At 35.3% G+C, this 18,589-nt stretch overlaps 1 protein-coding gene across 1 annotated transcript; it reads left to right on the top strand.

The window, feature by feature from the left end:
- Positions 1-51: 51 nt before the first annotated feature.
- On the top strand, positions 52-13,422 carry LOC121407496 (programmed cell death protein 5-like). The gene is made up of 6 exons (XM_041598605.1): positions 52-134; positions 7,952-7,998; positions 10,146-10,207; positions 10,949-11,040; positions 12,526-12,597; positions 13,120-13,422. Exons 1-6 carry the CDS (start codon positions 69-71, stop codon positions 13,159-13,161), a joined length of 381 nt encoding a protein of 126 aa, XP_041454539.1. The 5' UTR covers positions 52-68; the 3' UTR covers positions 13,162-13,422.
- Positions 13,423-18,589: the final 5,167 nt, after the last annotated feature.

Genomic DNA, 18,589 nt, shown 5'->3' on the forward strand with positions numbered 1-18,589 from the left:
CTTCGCTTCAAGTTCAACGAAATCGTCGATAATTTTGTTAAATTCGACCGTCAAAAGTAGAATCAAAGATGGGTGATAGTGAGCTTGAAGCAATAAGAGCACGAAGAATGGCTGAATTACAACAACAAATGGGTGTAAGTAGTAATATTATTTCTTTTCGTGTCGCTAGGTGTGGGTGATTATTTGGCTTTGGTCCCAAATGCGTAAAACGGTGTGTGGTGTAAATACCGTATTGTAAAATTAACGCCGTATATTAACGGTTAGAAAATGGGTAATCACTTAAATAATGAGCAAGGTTATTTTGGGGCCAATTGCATGTAAGGGTCTTTCCAAGGACTGTCTTTCGTGTCTCCCATCTTTAATGATACGCTGTATGCGGTAATGCTGTAGGCCTAACTGATTTTTATTCCAATTCCCGATCCGATTTTCCCCTTTTTTCTACATTTTTCCGAACTCCGATTTTTGACCATTGGGGGAAAAATCGGATCGGAAAAACCAAAACATAACAAGACAAAAAAAAACATGTGGCGACATGTTTGCCGTCAAAATGCGCTGGTGATTTGTTTTGATCTCAGACAAAAGCAGTGGAAGGAAAAGAAGATAAAGGGGAAGAAAATTATGATTTGTTTTTATCTCCGATATTAGCGGAAAGGCAGGTGGAGAAGAACATTATGATTTGTTTTGATCTCCGACATAATCGGGGAAGAACAAAATGATGATAATGATAATTGGTGATAATTTGTTTTGATCTCCGACAAAAATGGAGGAAGAAAAACAACGAAAAGACGATATGTTTTGATCTTAAGCGGAGGCAAATAAGATTTAGTTGAACACGCTGACATGCGCGGTAATATTTACGACTATCTGACTATACGTCCTCTAAGAGTTTACGATTACTCCGGCCTCCGCTATCACTACGATGTTGTAGAGAAGGTGAGTATCATGGTAAACAACTCTGGATAATAATGCGTCTTTTTCGGGAGGTCATGCGACCTTTAAGAGTTTACGATTACCTCCGCCATCACTACGATGTTGTAGAGAAGGTGAATATCATGGTAAACAACTCTGGATAATAATGCGTCTTTTTCGGGAGGTCATGCGACCTTTAAGAGTTTACGATTACCTCCGCCATCACTACGATGTTGTAGAGAAGGTGAATATCACGGTAAACAACTTTTGATAATAATGCGTCTTTTTCGGGAGGTCATGCGACCTTTTTGAGATTACGATTACCTCCGCCATCACTACGATATTGTAGAAAAGGTGAATATCATCGTAAACAACTTTGGATAATAGTGCGTCTTTTTCGGTAAGTAATGCAGCCTCTAAAAGTTCACGACGGACTCCGCCATCACCACGATGTTGTAGAGAAGAGGCCTATCGTTGATCAGCGGTAGTGTCGCGCGCTGGAACGTCATTATCTTATTTTCCTTCCTCCGATTATGTTGGAGATCAAAACAACTCATCATCTTCTTCCTCCGCTTTTGTCGGAGATCAAAACAAATTCTGCCATCAGTGTAGCGTGCCGCATTTGTCCACGCGCCGGCCCCATACAAATTTTAATGTATTTTTTTTGTTTTTGAATATCTTCCGATCCGATATCTGAACCGATTCCGATTTTAGGAGCAAAACTTCCGAACCGAACTCCGATCCCGTAATTGCTCTAACTTACAACATTAGTATGCGGGATATTTCTGAAATGTATGATAAACAAATAAAATTTGTATGCAAAGATTTTACTTTATTCTTATTTCTTTAACATATAGGGTGATTCCATACGTGTCGTACGGGACATTTAGAGAACATTTGACAGTTTTTTACAAGAAAAAACAAAAAATATTCCAGTAACTATAGGTGGTCATCAACTACTACCAGAGTGTAAGAAAAACCAAGACTTAACATGACTTGAATTCACATCCTGTATATTATAGATTAAAAATAGTAATGTGTCGTACGGACGCAGAAAAAGTGGCTTTTTTAGAAACCTCAAGTTTGTACTCAAAAGTCTGTGAGTTGGGCAGATAAAGTTCATAGAAACTGAACTCAAATTGACACTCAATTACCCAAGAACAAACACATTTACAAAAGAAAGCAAAATAAACATTCATGAATAAATAAAGCAAATTATAATTTTCGAGAACATTGTGGCGTACGGGACATTCAAAATGTGTCGTACGGGACATCTCTAAATTGAAGCCAAACTTTCTTACTTTATGTCACTTTGACTTCTTCAATCACATTATTTGGCTGATGATAATGATAATCCCATCAAACTAAGACATTCATTAGGTTAGAAACCGCTATTAGGTGAATATTTCTGTCAATATATCATAAACAAAATAATGTGTCGTACGGGACAATTGTGTGTCGTACAGGACACTTGTGTGTCGTACGGGACACTTGTGTGTTGTACAGGCACTGCGTGTTGTACTGGGCAGCCTGAATAAATAAACATGAACTTTTTATCAATCAGAAGGAGCATTGCCCCTAAATTCTTGCTTATTTATGAATAATCTTTTAATAAGCAGTCATTCAGGACAAACCTCAATATATACAATTGGGAGCAATATGTTATAATTTTTTTGATGGGAAATGTACAAGTGTTCACAGCATTTTTACGAGCTGAAAAACTTCAGGTTTTGTGTGAAGTTATATTTTAGGGAACTAATTGATGATTTCCAAACACTATTTAAACAATAAATGAATGAAACTTTGTGTAAATTATGGGGCTAAAATGATCATGATGTTACGATTTTTTATATAAAATGTATATCTACATGATATATGTCACAACTGTCACTTTTTTTCCCTTTTTTGGTCACAATTTTTTTTTCTAAAGAAATGCGGTTCTACTTTTTCAAACCCATCTGCATTTCATGAAACCATATGGTTTGTCTTCTTTTTAAGATTTTTTTTACAACTTCAAAAAAGTAAGGAGTTTCAATATTGTATATAAAAAAGAGTAATCATCAAGGGAAGTCCAAATAGATGATCATGATGATTGATATGATTTTTTTTTACATCTTATAATAATTCCACATTAGCATGCAAGAGGAAGTCATCTTCCAGGCTAGGTTGAAATAATTATAAAGGTTTTCTTTTCATGCTCAATGAAAAGAAATTAACCTGCTCTGATCAGTGAAAATCACCAGTTTAGCTGAAGGGATTCACAAAAGAATAAGCCTACATGAAATCAATTAAAATGTTTAGAATCACCTATTTCATGTTCTATGGAGATAAAGTACTTTTTTAGTTCACTTTATGTTAAATCAATTAAATGAATTTAAATATGCCTACTATTTATGGTTTCTGAATCCAAATCCTGCAATTAGATGCATTATTATATTGTGTGTCGTACGGGACATTTTTTAATAGGACAATAATTGAAAAATGAAGGGCAGTAATTAGATCCTTATGGGATAAATCGATCACCCATGGGTCAAACAAAGAGAAACTCATTTTATGAAATTGCATCATCAAAAATAAAATTGTAGGAAAAACTTTTGCATTGTCATGTGTCGTACGGGACATTGCCAAAAATAGGTTCGGAAAAATCAGGGCTGCCCCTATTATGGATCATGAAAATGTTGTAGATATTATTTGGAACCATCAATGATATATTATTCTATTGACCTGCAATATTTTCAATCTTCTCTTGCTTTGCAAATAATTGTTTCAGGTGGAATTTGTACTTGACTATTCAATGAGCAAAATTATTGAAAATTTAAAATTCCATTTTTCTCCCCCCAAAAAACTATATCTGTCTTCACTTTTGGTCAAAACTCATAATTTTCATAAAATTTAGGTATCATAGTAAAATATTACACTACTTATGACTTATTGAAAGCATGTTGAAATTTATGATATTTTTGAAGTTCTAGTGTGGAATCGCCCTATAAATAAATATTATGATTGCAGGGGATTTTTAAAATGCATTTCACATGGTGCATCATAATAAATGGGCGACATGAAAGACAGTTCTTGCAACTTTAGACCCTTTTGTCAGTAGAGGCGTACGGCCAATATGGGAGACTGTCTCCCATGAGACAGATTCGAGTCCAATATCAGAGACTTATGTAAAGAATTTAGGGTATCCAATTTCAGAGACAGTCGCCAGTTTGGGAGACCAATTTCCTTTGTTTACATTTGCTTCAAAAGGATTACCTTGGTGGCAAATAAAAATGTGATAAGCATGCAGATTCCTCCTTTTTACTGTCTACTTTTGTTTTGATAAGGATTTTTGTTGTCATCCACACACAAAATAAATAGGCTTCTGACCTCAGTGAGACAAAATTTTGGGTGGAAAAAAATTAAATTTTTGTTGGTGTTGTTTCTTTTGTTCTTTTGCCATAGACTGAAGCTTTCAATGTAATATATCTAGCCCTAAAATAAAACATATATGATGGGAGAGTGGAAATACATACCAAAATATGACCTTATTCCGTCTAATTTTCAATGCGTGTAATTTTCCAGATTCCATTGACATAGCAGTGGAAATGGTGGGAGATTGCCAAGATCTTTCCCGAAAGATGGGGATGATATGTAGATGATATTGCCTATATGATATCCTATAACTTTTGACTAGAATGGCAGAGAGGTCTGAAAATTTTATTTGGAGAGCAGAGGTGGTCTGAGGTTCCAGGACTTCACAAGAGGTACATGTAGGATGGAAGCATATATGAGTGTCCTCTTCTTGAAATGGACTCTAGATACTATAGTTAGGTAAGCTGAACTATGATAAGGAGGCTATCCAGTTCTACTTGCTGCAATAAGGGAATAATGCCTGTGAAGAAGAATATTACCTCATTAGCTGCACTTTGATGGATTCCTAAAATCTCTGTGAAGAGCTGGTTTTGAGTGGGGTTGCTGTGAGCTGTCTGTTTGGATATTAAGTGGAGTATAAGGTGATATATGTACAGTATATACATATACCCGGAAGTTGGCGGAAGATACAGAACACAGACCACAGCTTTGCACAGAGGTGAGGAGACAGGCTGGATGTGTATGCCCCAACACAATGGCATGGCAGAACATGGCAGAAGTAAAGGTTCTTGAGTCATCTTCTTGCGATGATGTTCATGATAGGGTCAGACTGCACTGATGATTTGGTGATTGCAAGATGGGGACTCTATTGATGAGTTGACCCTCAGCCAGCATCCATGATGATTGTTGATTTTGTCAGTAGGGCCATACTTCTCATTGAGGGCAATAGCTGCACTTTAAAAGGAGTTAATGGAGTATTGCCACCTCTTGGTGTACTCATTGGTGACCGAAAGCATCTCTTGTAGCTCATCAGCAGAGGAAGCTAGTATAGCTTTATCATCCGCAAGAATGATTATACCTGTATACCTCCCTTGAAAATTGCATCCTTGTTCTCTCTGTTTGAGAGTCTTTATCAGGTTGTCAATAAAGAGTGTTTATAGGGATGGTGAGAGTACGGCACCCTGCCTCACGCATCTGTAAATGTTAATCATCAGTAGAGGAGGCTAGATGGGCCATATCATCTGCGGGCCAGAACAAGTTTAATTGTATACCTTTTTTGGAAGTTGCATCCTAGCTCTTTCAGTTTGAGAGTCTTTATCAAGTTTTTGATGATGAGCATCTAAAGAGATGACGAAAGCATGGTACACCTTTCTTCAAGGTAATTGGATTTGAAGCTCTTCATACTCAAAGAACCTTGCTGTTATCATCTTCATGGGCCTGTTTCGTAAAGGAATTACAACTGTTGTAACTTTGCCATTATGGCAACTACCATGGAAATCTTGATCCTGATTGGCTGCTGACTGAGCCATGTTACCATGGTAATTGCCATAATGGCAAAGTTGCAACAGTTGTAAGTCCTTTATGAAATGGGCCCATATGATTCAACAAGGAAAACCACAATTGAGGGGATGAACCTTGGTGTCATGTATCTTCTAGAAGAGACCACCATACCATTTGAAAAGATTAATAACCATAACAACAAGCATTAAAAAAAAACTCAAGAGAATATCCATTTTATTTTGTGATTAAAATTTTTTAATGTCATTTTAGACAGCTGATTTATACATTTTTTTATTCTATTTTTTTCTCCTCATACACAGATGACTAGCCATCTTGCACATAGAGTGAGCGACCTGTATTCCATAGGCTCAGTGTATTATTCCCCTTTAATCCAGGGTTCTGATTTTACCAGATAGGACGAAGGTGTTGATTATTGTAGCTTCTGATTTTTTTTCAAAGTTTCAATCATTCAACTGACAGAGACCGAAGCTTTCAGTCAACTTTAGTTTTTATCCAGCTCTAGAGGAATGTATCAGGGAACATTTGCCTCTTGAAGAGTGTTATTTAAGATCTATATTCTTGAACTGGAGCCTTTCTTATGAGTGCTTCATGGCTGGAGATTGATAAATCATGCCAAGCCTGTGAACGTACTAATAAACTTGAAAATGTTAACAGCCTAAGGTTTTATGAATAAGAATAACACTTTATACCTACTTTACTCCCTGTCCATTTTGATATCCTTTGAATTGACATCTTTTATGACTAAGGCCCGGGGTTTATAAAATGCCTTTTAAAAGAAAGCCTGGTGAAATTATGGCAGAAACTAAACTAAGAAAGATGCATTTCACTGCATGAATGATTGATAGTTTTTTGTCTCACCTGCGAAGCAAAGTGAGACTATAGGCGCCGCTTTTCCGACGGCGGCGGCGGCGGCGTCAACATCAAATCTTAACCTGAGGTTAAGTTTTTGAAATGACGTCATAACTTAGAAAATATATGGACCTAGTTAATAAAACTTGGCCATAAGGTTAATCAAGTATTACTGAACATCCTATTAGAATTTCATGTCACATGACCAAGGTCAAAGGTAATTTAGGGTCAATGAACTTAGACCATGTTGGAGGAATCAACGTCGAAATCTTAACCTGAGGTTAAGTTTTTGTAATGTCATCAGACATAACTTAGAAAATATATGGACCTAGTTCATGAAACTTGGACATAAGGTTAATCAAGTATCACTGAACATCCTGCATGAGTTTCACGTCACATGACCAAGGTCAAAGGTCATTTAGGGTCAATGAACTTTGGCCGAATTGGGGATATCTGTTGAATTCCCATCATAACTTTGAAAGTTTATGGATCTGATTCATGAAACTTGGACATAATAGTAATCAAGCATCACTGAAAGTTTTGTGCAAGTTTCAGGTCTCATGATTAAGGTCAAAGGTCATTTAGGGTCAATGAACTTTGGCCGAATTGGGATATCTGTTGAATTCCCATCATAACTTTGAAAGTTTATGGATCTGATTCATGAAACTTGGACATAATAGTAATCAAGCATCACTGAAAGTTTTGTGCAAGTTTCAGGTCTCATGATTAAGGTCAAAGGTCATTTAGGGTCAATGAACTTTGGCCGAATCGGAGGTATCTGTTGAATTACCATCATAACTTTGAAAGTTTATTGGTCTAGTTCATTAAACTTGGACATTAGAGTAATCAAGTATCACTGAACATCCTGTGCGCGTTTCAGGTCACATGACCAACGTCAAAGGTCAATGAACTTTGGCCGAATTTGGTGTATCTGTTGAATTACCATCATAACTTTGAAAGTTTATGGATCTGATTCATGAAACTTGTACATAAGAGTAATCAAGTATCACTGAACATCCTGTTCGAGTTTCAGGTCACATGATCAAGGTCAAAGGTCATGTAAGGTCAATGAACTTTGGCCATGTTGGGTTTTTTGTTGAATAACCATCATATCTCTGTAAGTTTATTGGTCTAGTTCATAAAAAAGGAAATAAGAGTAACCATGTATCACTGAACATCTTGTGCGAGTTAGAGTAGTATTCAAAGTGAGCACTGCTGCTATATTGAATCGCGTGATGCAGGTGAGACGGCCAGAGGCATTCCACTTGTTTGTTTTTTTAATCCATGCTTTGAGTCTTTTTCTTTTTTTTTCTTCCAGGGGCAAGATGTAGATCAGGAAAAGCAAAGGGCAGAAGCCTTGCAGAGGTAAGATTAAGATTTCACCAATAAATCTATACATTTTTACACTTGTGTATATACTCATTCATAATCATCAGGAAGTGTTAGTAAGGGTTCAGTGTCTCCAAACTGGTTTTTAACTAAGCCTGAGTGAATAATTAACAAATCAATTCAAAGTTGACAAAGATATTATTGCACTGCCATTTTCCCCCTCATACTTGATTGCTCTGGTATCAATCTCTTTATTAATCTTTTCATACAAATATATTGACAAATTTGAAGAAGATATATAGGAATCAGTAGGGAGATTTATTGCAAATCTAGTGGATCAAACTACTCCCCCAGATTCCACCAAATTATCATTAGACTAGTGTAACCATGGACCTATCACAAATGGACATTCAACGAATCCCCTCCTTTGGGCCAAAGACCGTCACCACTAATCCTTTTATAAACAGAGCGCTGGCAGCTGACGCCCATCAAGCCAGTCGTAAAATACGCTATCACTGATGGACAGCGGAAATCAATTGTGCGCTGCTCTACCCATTGCGATGTTGTTCGTTCATTTTATCAAAAGCAACGCACAGCAACGAATGTTAGCGCTATGAAAATGATTGCAGAAACAAGAAAACAGGCATGCATAAATGTATTTTTTACGTACATCGCAAATAACCGCCCATGAAATGCATTGACATCACCTTGCAGATCAGTATATTTACAGCAAAGATGCAGTTGAAATTTGACGAGAAATGTGCGGAAAACCGTTAAAAATGCATTTATTTCGGACAATATTGATGTCGATAGTAGCGCTTACCTTCGGTTACAAGTTGATTTTCATTTGAGCGTAAAATTCCACAGGGTTGATGAAATTTAACGGGATTTTTTTTGATGGTCAGACGACAATCGCACATTATAGACAGCCTAAAATCATGTACTGAAAAACCGATATGAATTGCGCATTGCATTCTAGGTAATGTAGGGGCTAAAACATGACTGTCTTTGGTTGAAAGATGGCCAGTGATCGATCGGTGACGATCATTGGCCGAAAGGAGCTTGTGTAAACAATCGCCCTGGGCGGTCGTCGTAAAAACAGCGTAAAGAGAAAGTTAAGGTTAGGTAGCGATTTTGACAGCTGGAAACAGGTGGTGGTCATAAAATGCTCTCGTTGAATGTCCATTTGTGATAGGTCCATGGTGTAGCAATAATAATGTAGATAAATGGTATTTACTATGATAAAATCAAATTAGCAGCCAAAGGCTGAAGTACATGAAATTATACAGATTAAAATTTCAGTATACGAACATAAAAACAGTAAAAAAAAAACAATGTACATGTATATCAATGTATAATATAGGGTCAAGGTCAAGTGTCATTTGGGGTCAATGAACGTAGTATTGTATCATTATATGAATGGTGTTTTTGTGAAAATTTATTTTATAGTAGTATTCAAAGTCAGCACTGTTGCTATATTGAATCACGTAATTCAGGTGAGACTGCCAGAGGTGCTCCACGTGTTTAATTAAAGAGGTCAATTTTTTTATCACTTGCTTCGCTTACTCGCCTCTTTTTAGGACTTTAGCTACATCCATCATATCTGGCCCCCTCAAAAGTTTTGGCTGATTACCTTTAATGATTGGTCTTGAAATGAAGATGGACATGACACATTTTTTAAATGTGTTTGGAATTGCATTGTCATGGAAATGACATATTAAGGCAATAAATCTGAAAATCTTAAAGTTCGATCTACTCCCTCTGCTTTCGCTCATATTCATGAGACTACAAATTGGCCTTGGAGTAAAGATGTGCATTACAGATTTTTTTTTTTTTTTTGATACTGTGTTGCCATTTTTTTGACTTACACATTTATGGCAAGACCCAACAGGGAAAATTCTTTTTTCATTCATCTATGTTCCTCGCATAAGGCATTTGTTGGTAGGTCAGAGTTTAATTACCTTTCTTGATATTTCTATATTTATTTAGTATTTGTCATGGTTAAAAAAAAATGTATTTGTATCTTGATGAATGATTTGCAGAGTTTAATTTTAAGACATGAAATATGAAGCAAAAAATAATATGCAAACCTAAAGAAACATCAATACATGTAGGCCTACCTGTATTGAATATTTTCTTTTGACTTGAGCTGCTTTCTGTTCTATTTATGATCATCTATCCAGGGAACAAGAAATGAAGAACACGATGCTGGCTCAACTCCTGGATCAATCCGCAAGGGCGAGATGTAAGATTCTATTTTGTAAGATGTAGTCTCAGTGCAACAATGAAACATTAATTCTATTTCAAATATATATGTTCCTGGATGCATATGTGTTCTGACCTGTACATGATGTTATTGAAGGACGTTTTTCTGGGGTGGACTTGACCTTTAATTTGGTTGGATTTTCTTAACAACTATTCATTTCATCAATAATATTACCATTAGAACAGCACAATTAGGTCCTCATTGAGGGACGTGGTTACTACTTTCTTTCCTCTTTCTGAAGCAGCACAGTGTGCCTACCATTCAGTTATAAAGGTTGGAAGGTTTCCAAAGGTCGTTGACTTTGGTGCACTACTCTACCAAATGGGCTATCCCATTTCTTATCCTGTTTATTTCTGAATTCTCTAATTCCCATGGGCTTTGTACATGAACCACTCGGTTCCAGTAGGCAATGGCATAACAGATGTTGTGAATGGTGTATTTTAAAGAAGTGCCAAAATTGCTTGATTTTGTTTGAATGGTTGCTTAAAGCACCTGCTTTTTAAGAAAATGATGCCAATGTCATTGAATTTGATGTAGTAAATTTGATTATATGCTTATTTCAATCTACAACACTTGTGTTAATTTTTGCAAACTTGAGTGAGAAACGGGAAAAGAAATGTTATGTATTTCTTATATGTCAAATTTTCTTTTACGTGTATTTAAGAGATCAGTAGAATTACCTGTATTGCAATTAACCTGCGTCCATTGTTCTTTTTACAGTGAATAGTATTGCTCTTGTGAAGCCAGAGAAAGCTAAGATGGTAGAGAATATGTTGATTAATATGGCACGTTCTGGACAAGTTGGTGGAAAGGTAAGTAATTTTCAGTCTGATTGATGTATTTAACAAATTTTGAATGAACACACTATGGTTTATGTGGCAAAATCCCTAAAAGAAGTTGTGAGTAGGTGGAAATTTTGACCTTGTGAAAAATAAAAATCACAATTTTGTGATAGATTTTGACATAATATTCATGAAATTATATTATATTTCACTCATTGTTTTTCCTTATCTTTCTTTCTCTGTTGACTTTTTTTCTAGGTTGTGGAACATTTTGGGGGCTAATGCTCCCCCCCCTCAATCAACCATCTCCTTGGCGGTCATCCAAACCATTGTATCGCACATTCAGAGAAAATTGACTTCAAAGTGTACTATTATTTCCACACTTTATTGCCCAGCCTTACATGCTACAAAAATACATGGTTGGAAGGACCAAGACAGTTGCTTGACATTGGTATCTTTATTTTAACATAAAACCAAAGATCAGAGAAAATATTGCAAGAGAGCTACATGCTTATAATTTCGTTTAGATTTTCCCTGTACAAAAACGCCATAGGGGATACAACAACCCTGACTGCGATTTCAATAGGCAAGATCAGTAAAAACAATGTGTCGCCATTTCATGTGTAAAGTTGATGCAGTGCAGTGCGATGGTTTGGCTGTCTGCGCATTTGCATATTAAGTGCGTGTAGTTGTTTGCTTTGCTACAGTACACAGTTCCTATGGGATTAGGGTACTTTATCAACAATTTGCATGCCATCGCTGTGAAAATCCCCACATGTCTCAGAAAATGAAATAAATTGCTGCCTAAAAATTTTATTATGTATAGAATAAGACTTGTACATTCATTTTCTGCAAAAAGATCAAAGTCAATTTTTTTTAATGCCGAAATTGACTGATACTGATTCAGACGAACGCCGACGATCTGATTGCCACTGGTAATTATTTGATATTAACGTATGACCCAACATCTGATCGTCTGACACTCTATCATGTCGTTAGTGTATACAGCTTCTTAGTTCTACCACTTGGTCTAATTTTCAGATGGACTAACTTCAATTGGGATAAACCCATTGTCCATGTTATCATTTGGTCTAATTACCAGAATGATCTACTGATACCCTCATGAAGTTTGAATTGTGTATCAGAATCAGATTCATCATTTAAGTGACCATATTGAATATTTCATAAGCAAAATGATAGTCGACAGAATGAATACAAAAATGTCATTCGCATTAGATTTATGCATTAGACTAATTATCAGGAGGTAAAATTAGGTCTGAGAAAATTCTAGTGCTACTCTGAGCTGAATAACGTATGTGAACACAGTATCATAATTATTCGTGGGGAAGATTTGCTGCCTCATCATTACACTAAAACTTGTGATAATTTGAATACTCGAATATGCAATATTGTCAAGCCCTTGTAGTAATAATTATTTTTTTAATGCAACATTTTAAGAAGATCAGCATCATTGGAATGGTTGATCATTATAATTGTCCTTTTTTGCTTTTACAGATTAATGAAGAGCAGCTAAAGGGTCTTCTAGAGCAGGTCAGTGAAAAGACAGGTCGATCAGGAAAAGTCAAGGTTAGTCAATATTTTTTCTCTTTCTTCTCTATCTCTTTCTCTTAAAGTCTATCCTGGAAATCCTTTTCACTTGCAAAAGGACTTAGGATTGCCATTTATCTCTTCTCGCCAATTAGAAAAGAAATATTATGGCTGCAAATTTAGTAACGTTTGTGTTATAACTTGCAAAACTAAGAAAAATATCAGGATAAGTCAAGGTTAGTCATATTTTTTCTCTTCTCTATCTCTTTCTTAAAATCTGTCCTTGAAATCTTTTTGACTTGCAAAAGGACTTTGTTAGGATTGCCATTTAGCTCTTTGCTGATAAAAAAAGAAAAATAATGGCTGCAAATTTTGTAACATTTGTTTTTTAACTTGCAAATCTAAGAAAAATATCAGGCAAGTCAAGGATAGTCATATTTTTTCTCTTTCTTCTCTATATTCAAACCGAAGATCATCCCACGGGGGTAGTGTTAGCACATATTCAAATTAATATTCTAGTACATGTAAATATATGTTTTCTCTTCCATTTTCATTGTACAGTTTGACAGGAGACGGCTAGACTCGGATGATGACGACTATTAGCTGCAATCGAAAATATTATTTATGAGAAATCCTGCATTATAACAAGTGTACTTCCTTTTGGTGAGGAACAATGTACGGGAAGATCGAGATGTTGGAAGTGACATATCAACCTTGTGAGAACTTTGAAAGCTAAGTGGATTATGCTGCATTAGCCATGATGGTGCTGGATGGTTGGAAAACAAGTCTGACATTCTTTGCATTGTTTGATTCCAAAATTGCAGTCATTTTACAAAATTGAATATCAAATCTTGTTTATCCTCCCGATAACTCGTCGACATTTTCTTTCTCAAGACAATAAGCATGAAATAGGAACATGAAAGATACCTGTTCTTGGACCTGGGTTTCTAATTAGCTCATTCAGTGAGACATCAGGAATTTATTCTTTGGTATTCCTTCATATAACTGAAGAATGCTTTCTGACAATCTTCAGTGGTGTGTCCAACTGTGCATGCATGGACGAAAGCAGAGGAATGTTTAATAGGCACATGGTGAAAGTAGGTTGAAAACAGATTAAACAGTAGGCAAATCAGAGGAGTTAAAATCAGTCAAATGTGTCGTTAATAGTGTAAAGTCCTACTTACTTCCCTGTTTTGTTAAACATTCTTGAGCTCTACATCAGCTGTTTAATACTAAAGCCTATTATTCTTCTTTTTTTGGGGGGGGGTGTAAAATTTTATAAATGTCAAAGTTCCTGTGTAGAATGGAATTATTCTCTCAATCCCCTTCTTGTGACTTTTCATTTGATGAAAAGTCTTTTTAACTTATTGAATGATTGGAAATGGTATTGCAGCACCTCAGATCTCCTTCAAATTATTTGGGCTTTTCCAGCACTATTTCCTTCAAAATCTCTATGTGTTGACGTGAAGGGTACAGGTTTAATATTACTAATATTCAATCATAACAAAGTCAAGGGATTTGAGAGAATTTGAATGGATCATAGTAAAATCGATATTATAAATTCTAATACATACCTCATACACTTTTATCAACATTTAAAAAAAACAAACTTTCTACCAAGGTTATTACTATGATGGCTTAGATAATGTAATATAAAAGTTTATTCAATGAGACATAGACTATTTGATTTTTATTTACTATGTCTTTACCATTGCAATCTCCCAGACTTTCCTGGGATTGGATTTGAGTGATTGAAAGCCACCATAAGTCATATGTGTGTATGATTCTGAGGCTGGTATTTGAGCTTGCTAATCATACCACCTGTTGTGGCTTAGAGTAAATATAATATTGAATAGACTGATCAGAACTAACCATTATGTGAAAATACTTCTGAAGGCACAAGAAACGATAATACAAAGCTCATAGAGTACCGAAGTGATGACGTTACAAAAACATTTCATTTTTTAGCATTTCAGCTTTTTTTGGTAACATATTTTCGTAGAGCATGATGAAAAAACCCCACTACCAAAATTTGGGTGGAATCAGTCCATGGGGGCCTTAGATATGACCTCATGAATACATAATTAACCCCATTGGAGTAAGTCTATTATTATCCTGGTTCTAAATGTTAGAACCAGGCCAATAAGACATCGACTTCAGTGGGCCTAATTATGTATTCATAGGTCATATCTAAGGCCCCATGGACTGATTCCACCCAAATTTGGGTTGTGGGGGTTTTTCATCATGCTCTACGAAAATATGGTATAAAAAATTCTAATATGAAAAAAGTGAAAATTGATAACATCACACTTCAGTACTCTTTCTAAATATTTTATTTATATTCAAATGATTGTATGTTTGTATGGAATGAGATAATGATAGTGATAGTATAATGGTATGCTCCAGAATATTATTCAACCTGTTTATTTACTCGGTTATTTAATTCCCATTAACTTTGCACTCATTTCTGGTAGTGGTGGAAAATTGGGTTAGGATGGTTATATGAAACGAGTAGGTCCGCTTTGTACCATCTTTTGTAAGTCAAATGATTGCAAAAGTAGGAGCAGTTTTTCAGATTGGGGTGTTTACAATGATACAACGTACAAACTCAATCTTTGAATGCATATTACAGCTAAACTTGCAGTAGTTGAACTTCCGTAATATTTGAGAAAGTTTTCAGATCAGGAAGCCCCGTAACACAGCAATCATCATAGCACATTTTTCTATGATTAATTCCATTGATTACAATGGAAAATCAAGCGTTAAAATACAGCATACGATTGATCGCTAATATTTATGTTACTGGACCCTGTTTACATAAATTTTTTAAATACTTCTTTTCTCTAGAGTCGAACTGATTGTTGTGGTCCCAAAAGATTTGTCTATTAAAAAGGCAATGTTACTTGTTTTTTAGCAATGAACTCGGTTTTCCATGTTGTACATGGATACCTTAAAATCATTAATGTTAAAAACATGTGTATGTGTACATATACATATAAAAACTAAGTAAGTCGTGATAAGTGTTTTGCAAATGCAATAATAGCTTTTAAGGCTTTTAAATTCAACATGAATCTTATGTCGATGGATCTTGTTGATTTAGCACAGATGGGAAATACATGTATGCTCTACTTACAGATCAGAAAAAGCTGTATCAGCACAATGTAATATATACATGTTCTTTATTCAAGAAAAAAATGGAATAAGATTGCATTAACATCTTTGTTATAATTTCAGAGTTCTTTTCATTGTGAGAAAAGACTGTATTTAAGCACAATTTGTAATGCTGTGTGTCTGTTACATTTATACTTTTGCCATATTTCCGTGGTATTTTTTGTCGTGTGTAAATTAAATCATTTATGATATCAACAATGCTGTAGTTATTTGCTTGTAAACTATATTATATCATAGAGTGGAAAAGATGTAATACAGAGAGAGAGAAAGAGATGAGAGGGGAGAGATGAAGGGAGGGGGGGGGGGGCGGTTCTTGGAGGTGTAAAATTAGATTAAGAAGAGGTGATTAACGTGGCGACATGAATGAAATATTAGAAAGTTTTTTTAAGGTAAACATGAAAATGTAATTTCCTCTGAAACATGAATGAAATAATATTAGAAAGTTTTTTTTTTAAGTGAACATGAAAATATAATTTCCTCTGAAATTTACTTGGAACTTAATTTTCATTTCCATTAATATTAAGAGATTTCATTGCCTTCTCTACACTCCCCCCCCCTCTCTGTCTGAATGCTTCCTCTCTTTCAATCTCGCTCACTCTCTCATCTGCATTACATTCTTTGCTTCATATTTGATGCTTTTGATATACCGGTATGCAAATACAGGGGCAGATCCAGGATTTTCAAAAAAAGGGGGGCAAAAAAAAACAGGCCTCCCAAAATATTTGCTTGACACAAAAGGGTGAGGATGGGGCACACTTGTATACAAATTACATATTTATAATAAAATATTGACTGACTCAAAGGGGGGGCAGGTAAGAAATGCCCCCCCCCCTGATCTGTCACTGCAAATAACAGCTCATGACATCACCCATTTATTTTGAATTAAATCTTCAAAATATAAATCATTTCAGTTTGTGCATATTCAAATCATAAAAACCCTTCTGAATGTTATCTTTGCTTCAATTTTCATACTGCCCCGTCGTTGGGAGTTCCTAATGCACTTTATACATGACATTAAAAAAAAGAAAGTTTGAACTGGTGACATTTCTGTGAACTGTGTCTGGCACATTTATTCATACATATATACACAAATATATATATATTCTTGTAGAATATTTCCAACTCATGATTTATATATGAAATTAATAATGAATTCTGAAACAACCTTTTGATGGAACACCTTTGCAGCTAAGGATACGGTGGAATAACAAATAGTGAAAATTAGCGACACTACTCTCCTGTTTTGTCATATGCTCACTACATCCTCAATAAAATTGCTTTTTATCAAACTACACAAATACAGTAACCATGTAACAAAAGACCTAATACATGTGACATAACAATCTAACAGCGCCCTCTCTCAGAGGATAAAGGAATACGTGTAAATGGAGTTGTCAGAGAGGCACCAGTAGATAAGGCCACCTTATGATTGGTCTGCGACCCCATTTTGGAATAAAAAATATTAGAATTTGATTCTAATACAGTATTGAGACATGAGATATCTTACTGTGTAATGTTCTAAATCACCGTAAAATACCTGTATTAAACTATGTGACTATGCTAAAATCCTTATTAGAATACTGTGTAAAGCGATTGCAATATCAAGTCGTAATGATGTCATAGCAGTCGTACGATTTATAACTAACTCGGCCTTCACTCTAAAATAAAGGCAATCATCCAAAATTGTTATATTAGTATTCTTTCAGCTAATTGATCCTGTGTCAAGATACTTATCAATAACATTTCGGAAAATGAGCAAAATGCAATTGTTTCAAAATCAGATCTTGGACCAGTCGCAAGGTGTGCGGTCGCTTTTAAGATGACAGTATAACGACATCAATGCATAAGGTCTGTTGTTCGCAATGAGTTATCTTGGACTAAATGGGTCAGGGAGGGGGTGCTTGAGGGTGTTCATACCCCCCTCCCCCATCATGAAATATGATGGGGTGACAATGAGGTACAACTAGTTGAGTACAGATTTAAAGTTAAATGCCAGTTTTGGTAACTATATCAAAATGAGTTTGTACAGAATCCAATGAAATGACCACCAAAGTGTCTGTTTGTATAAATAAAGAATATGTGCCAAAAGATTCTGGAAGAAATTGTGTAATTGCTGAGAAATTAGCAAATAAGCACAGGATTCAGGTCAAGCGTCGGGCACGACATTCAAAGCAATAATAATACACTGTCCCATGGGCGCTTATCTGTGTTGGTCATCTTCAGTGTGAATATTTTTCAGCGTAGATTTCAAGATTTCACAAAGTTCTGTTTATGTGACTGTACCAGATCTAGATCCTCGATGATATACTCAGACAATTAAGCCTGGTTTTACACACTTTCTCATGAAATCAGTGTTTACTGCAACTACTGGCATTTCTCTTTAAACTTGTTAGGAATAGGCTTAAGTGCTTTATTGACATGTGTCCTAATCTACTTCTTTACTAAGAGAAATAATTCTATCCTCTCCTTATTTTCTCAAGTTTAATGCTCAATTCATTGAATTGCAATGTAAAATTTAATAAAACAATTTGATCAAAAGAGAAAAAAAAGGCACAAGGTACAATGGAAAATCATTGACATATTGGGTAAACATGTATATTCAAGGAATGTTAATGAAAGAGGCAAGTGAAGTGGGAATGCAAAATAATGAATAGTACGATAAGTATTACTCATTATTATCCCCAAAATGCAATAGCCAAAATCAATCTCAAATTCAAACAAATTCAGAGCACAGATTTTCCATTCAAATAGACCAAATGTTAGGGCCACATGTAAGATAAATAAATAATTAAAAGTCCAATTCAAATTATAGGTGAACAGTTCCCAGGGGAGTGTTTCATCAAAATTTTTGTGCAACAAT

The sequence above is a fragment of the Lytechinus variegatus genome, chromosome 2 (genome assembly GCF_018143015.1).
Source record: "Lytechinus variegatus isolate NC3 chromosome 2, Lvar_3.0, whole genome shotgun sequence".
Lineage (NCBI taxonomy): Eukaryota > Metazoa > Echinodermata > Echinoidea > Temnopleuroida > Toxopneustidae > Lytechinus > Lytechinus variegatus.

Excerpts from the sequence above, each read along its gene's own strand:
- LOC121407496 (XM_041598605.1), top strand. The coding sequence starts at position 69 with ATGGGTGATAGTGAGCTTGAAGCAATAAGAGCACGAAGAATGGCTGAA. Across the intron at positions 7,999-10,145 it reads AGGGCAGAAGCCTTGCAGAG|GGAACAAGAAATGAAGAACA; the intron begins GTAAGATTAAGA and ends TCATCTATCCAG. Across the intron at positions 12,598-13,119 it reads GTCGATCAGGAAAAGTCAAG|TTTGACAGGAGACGGCTAGA; the intron begins GTTAGTCAATAT and ends TTCATTGTACAG.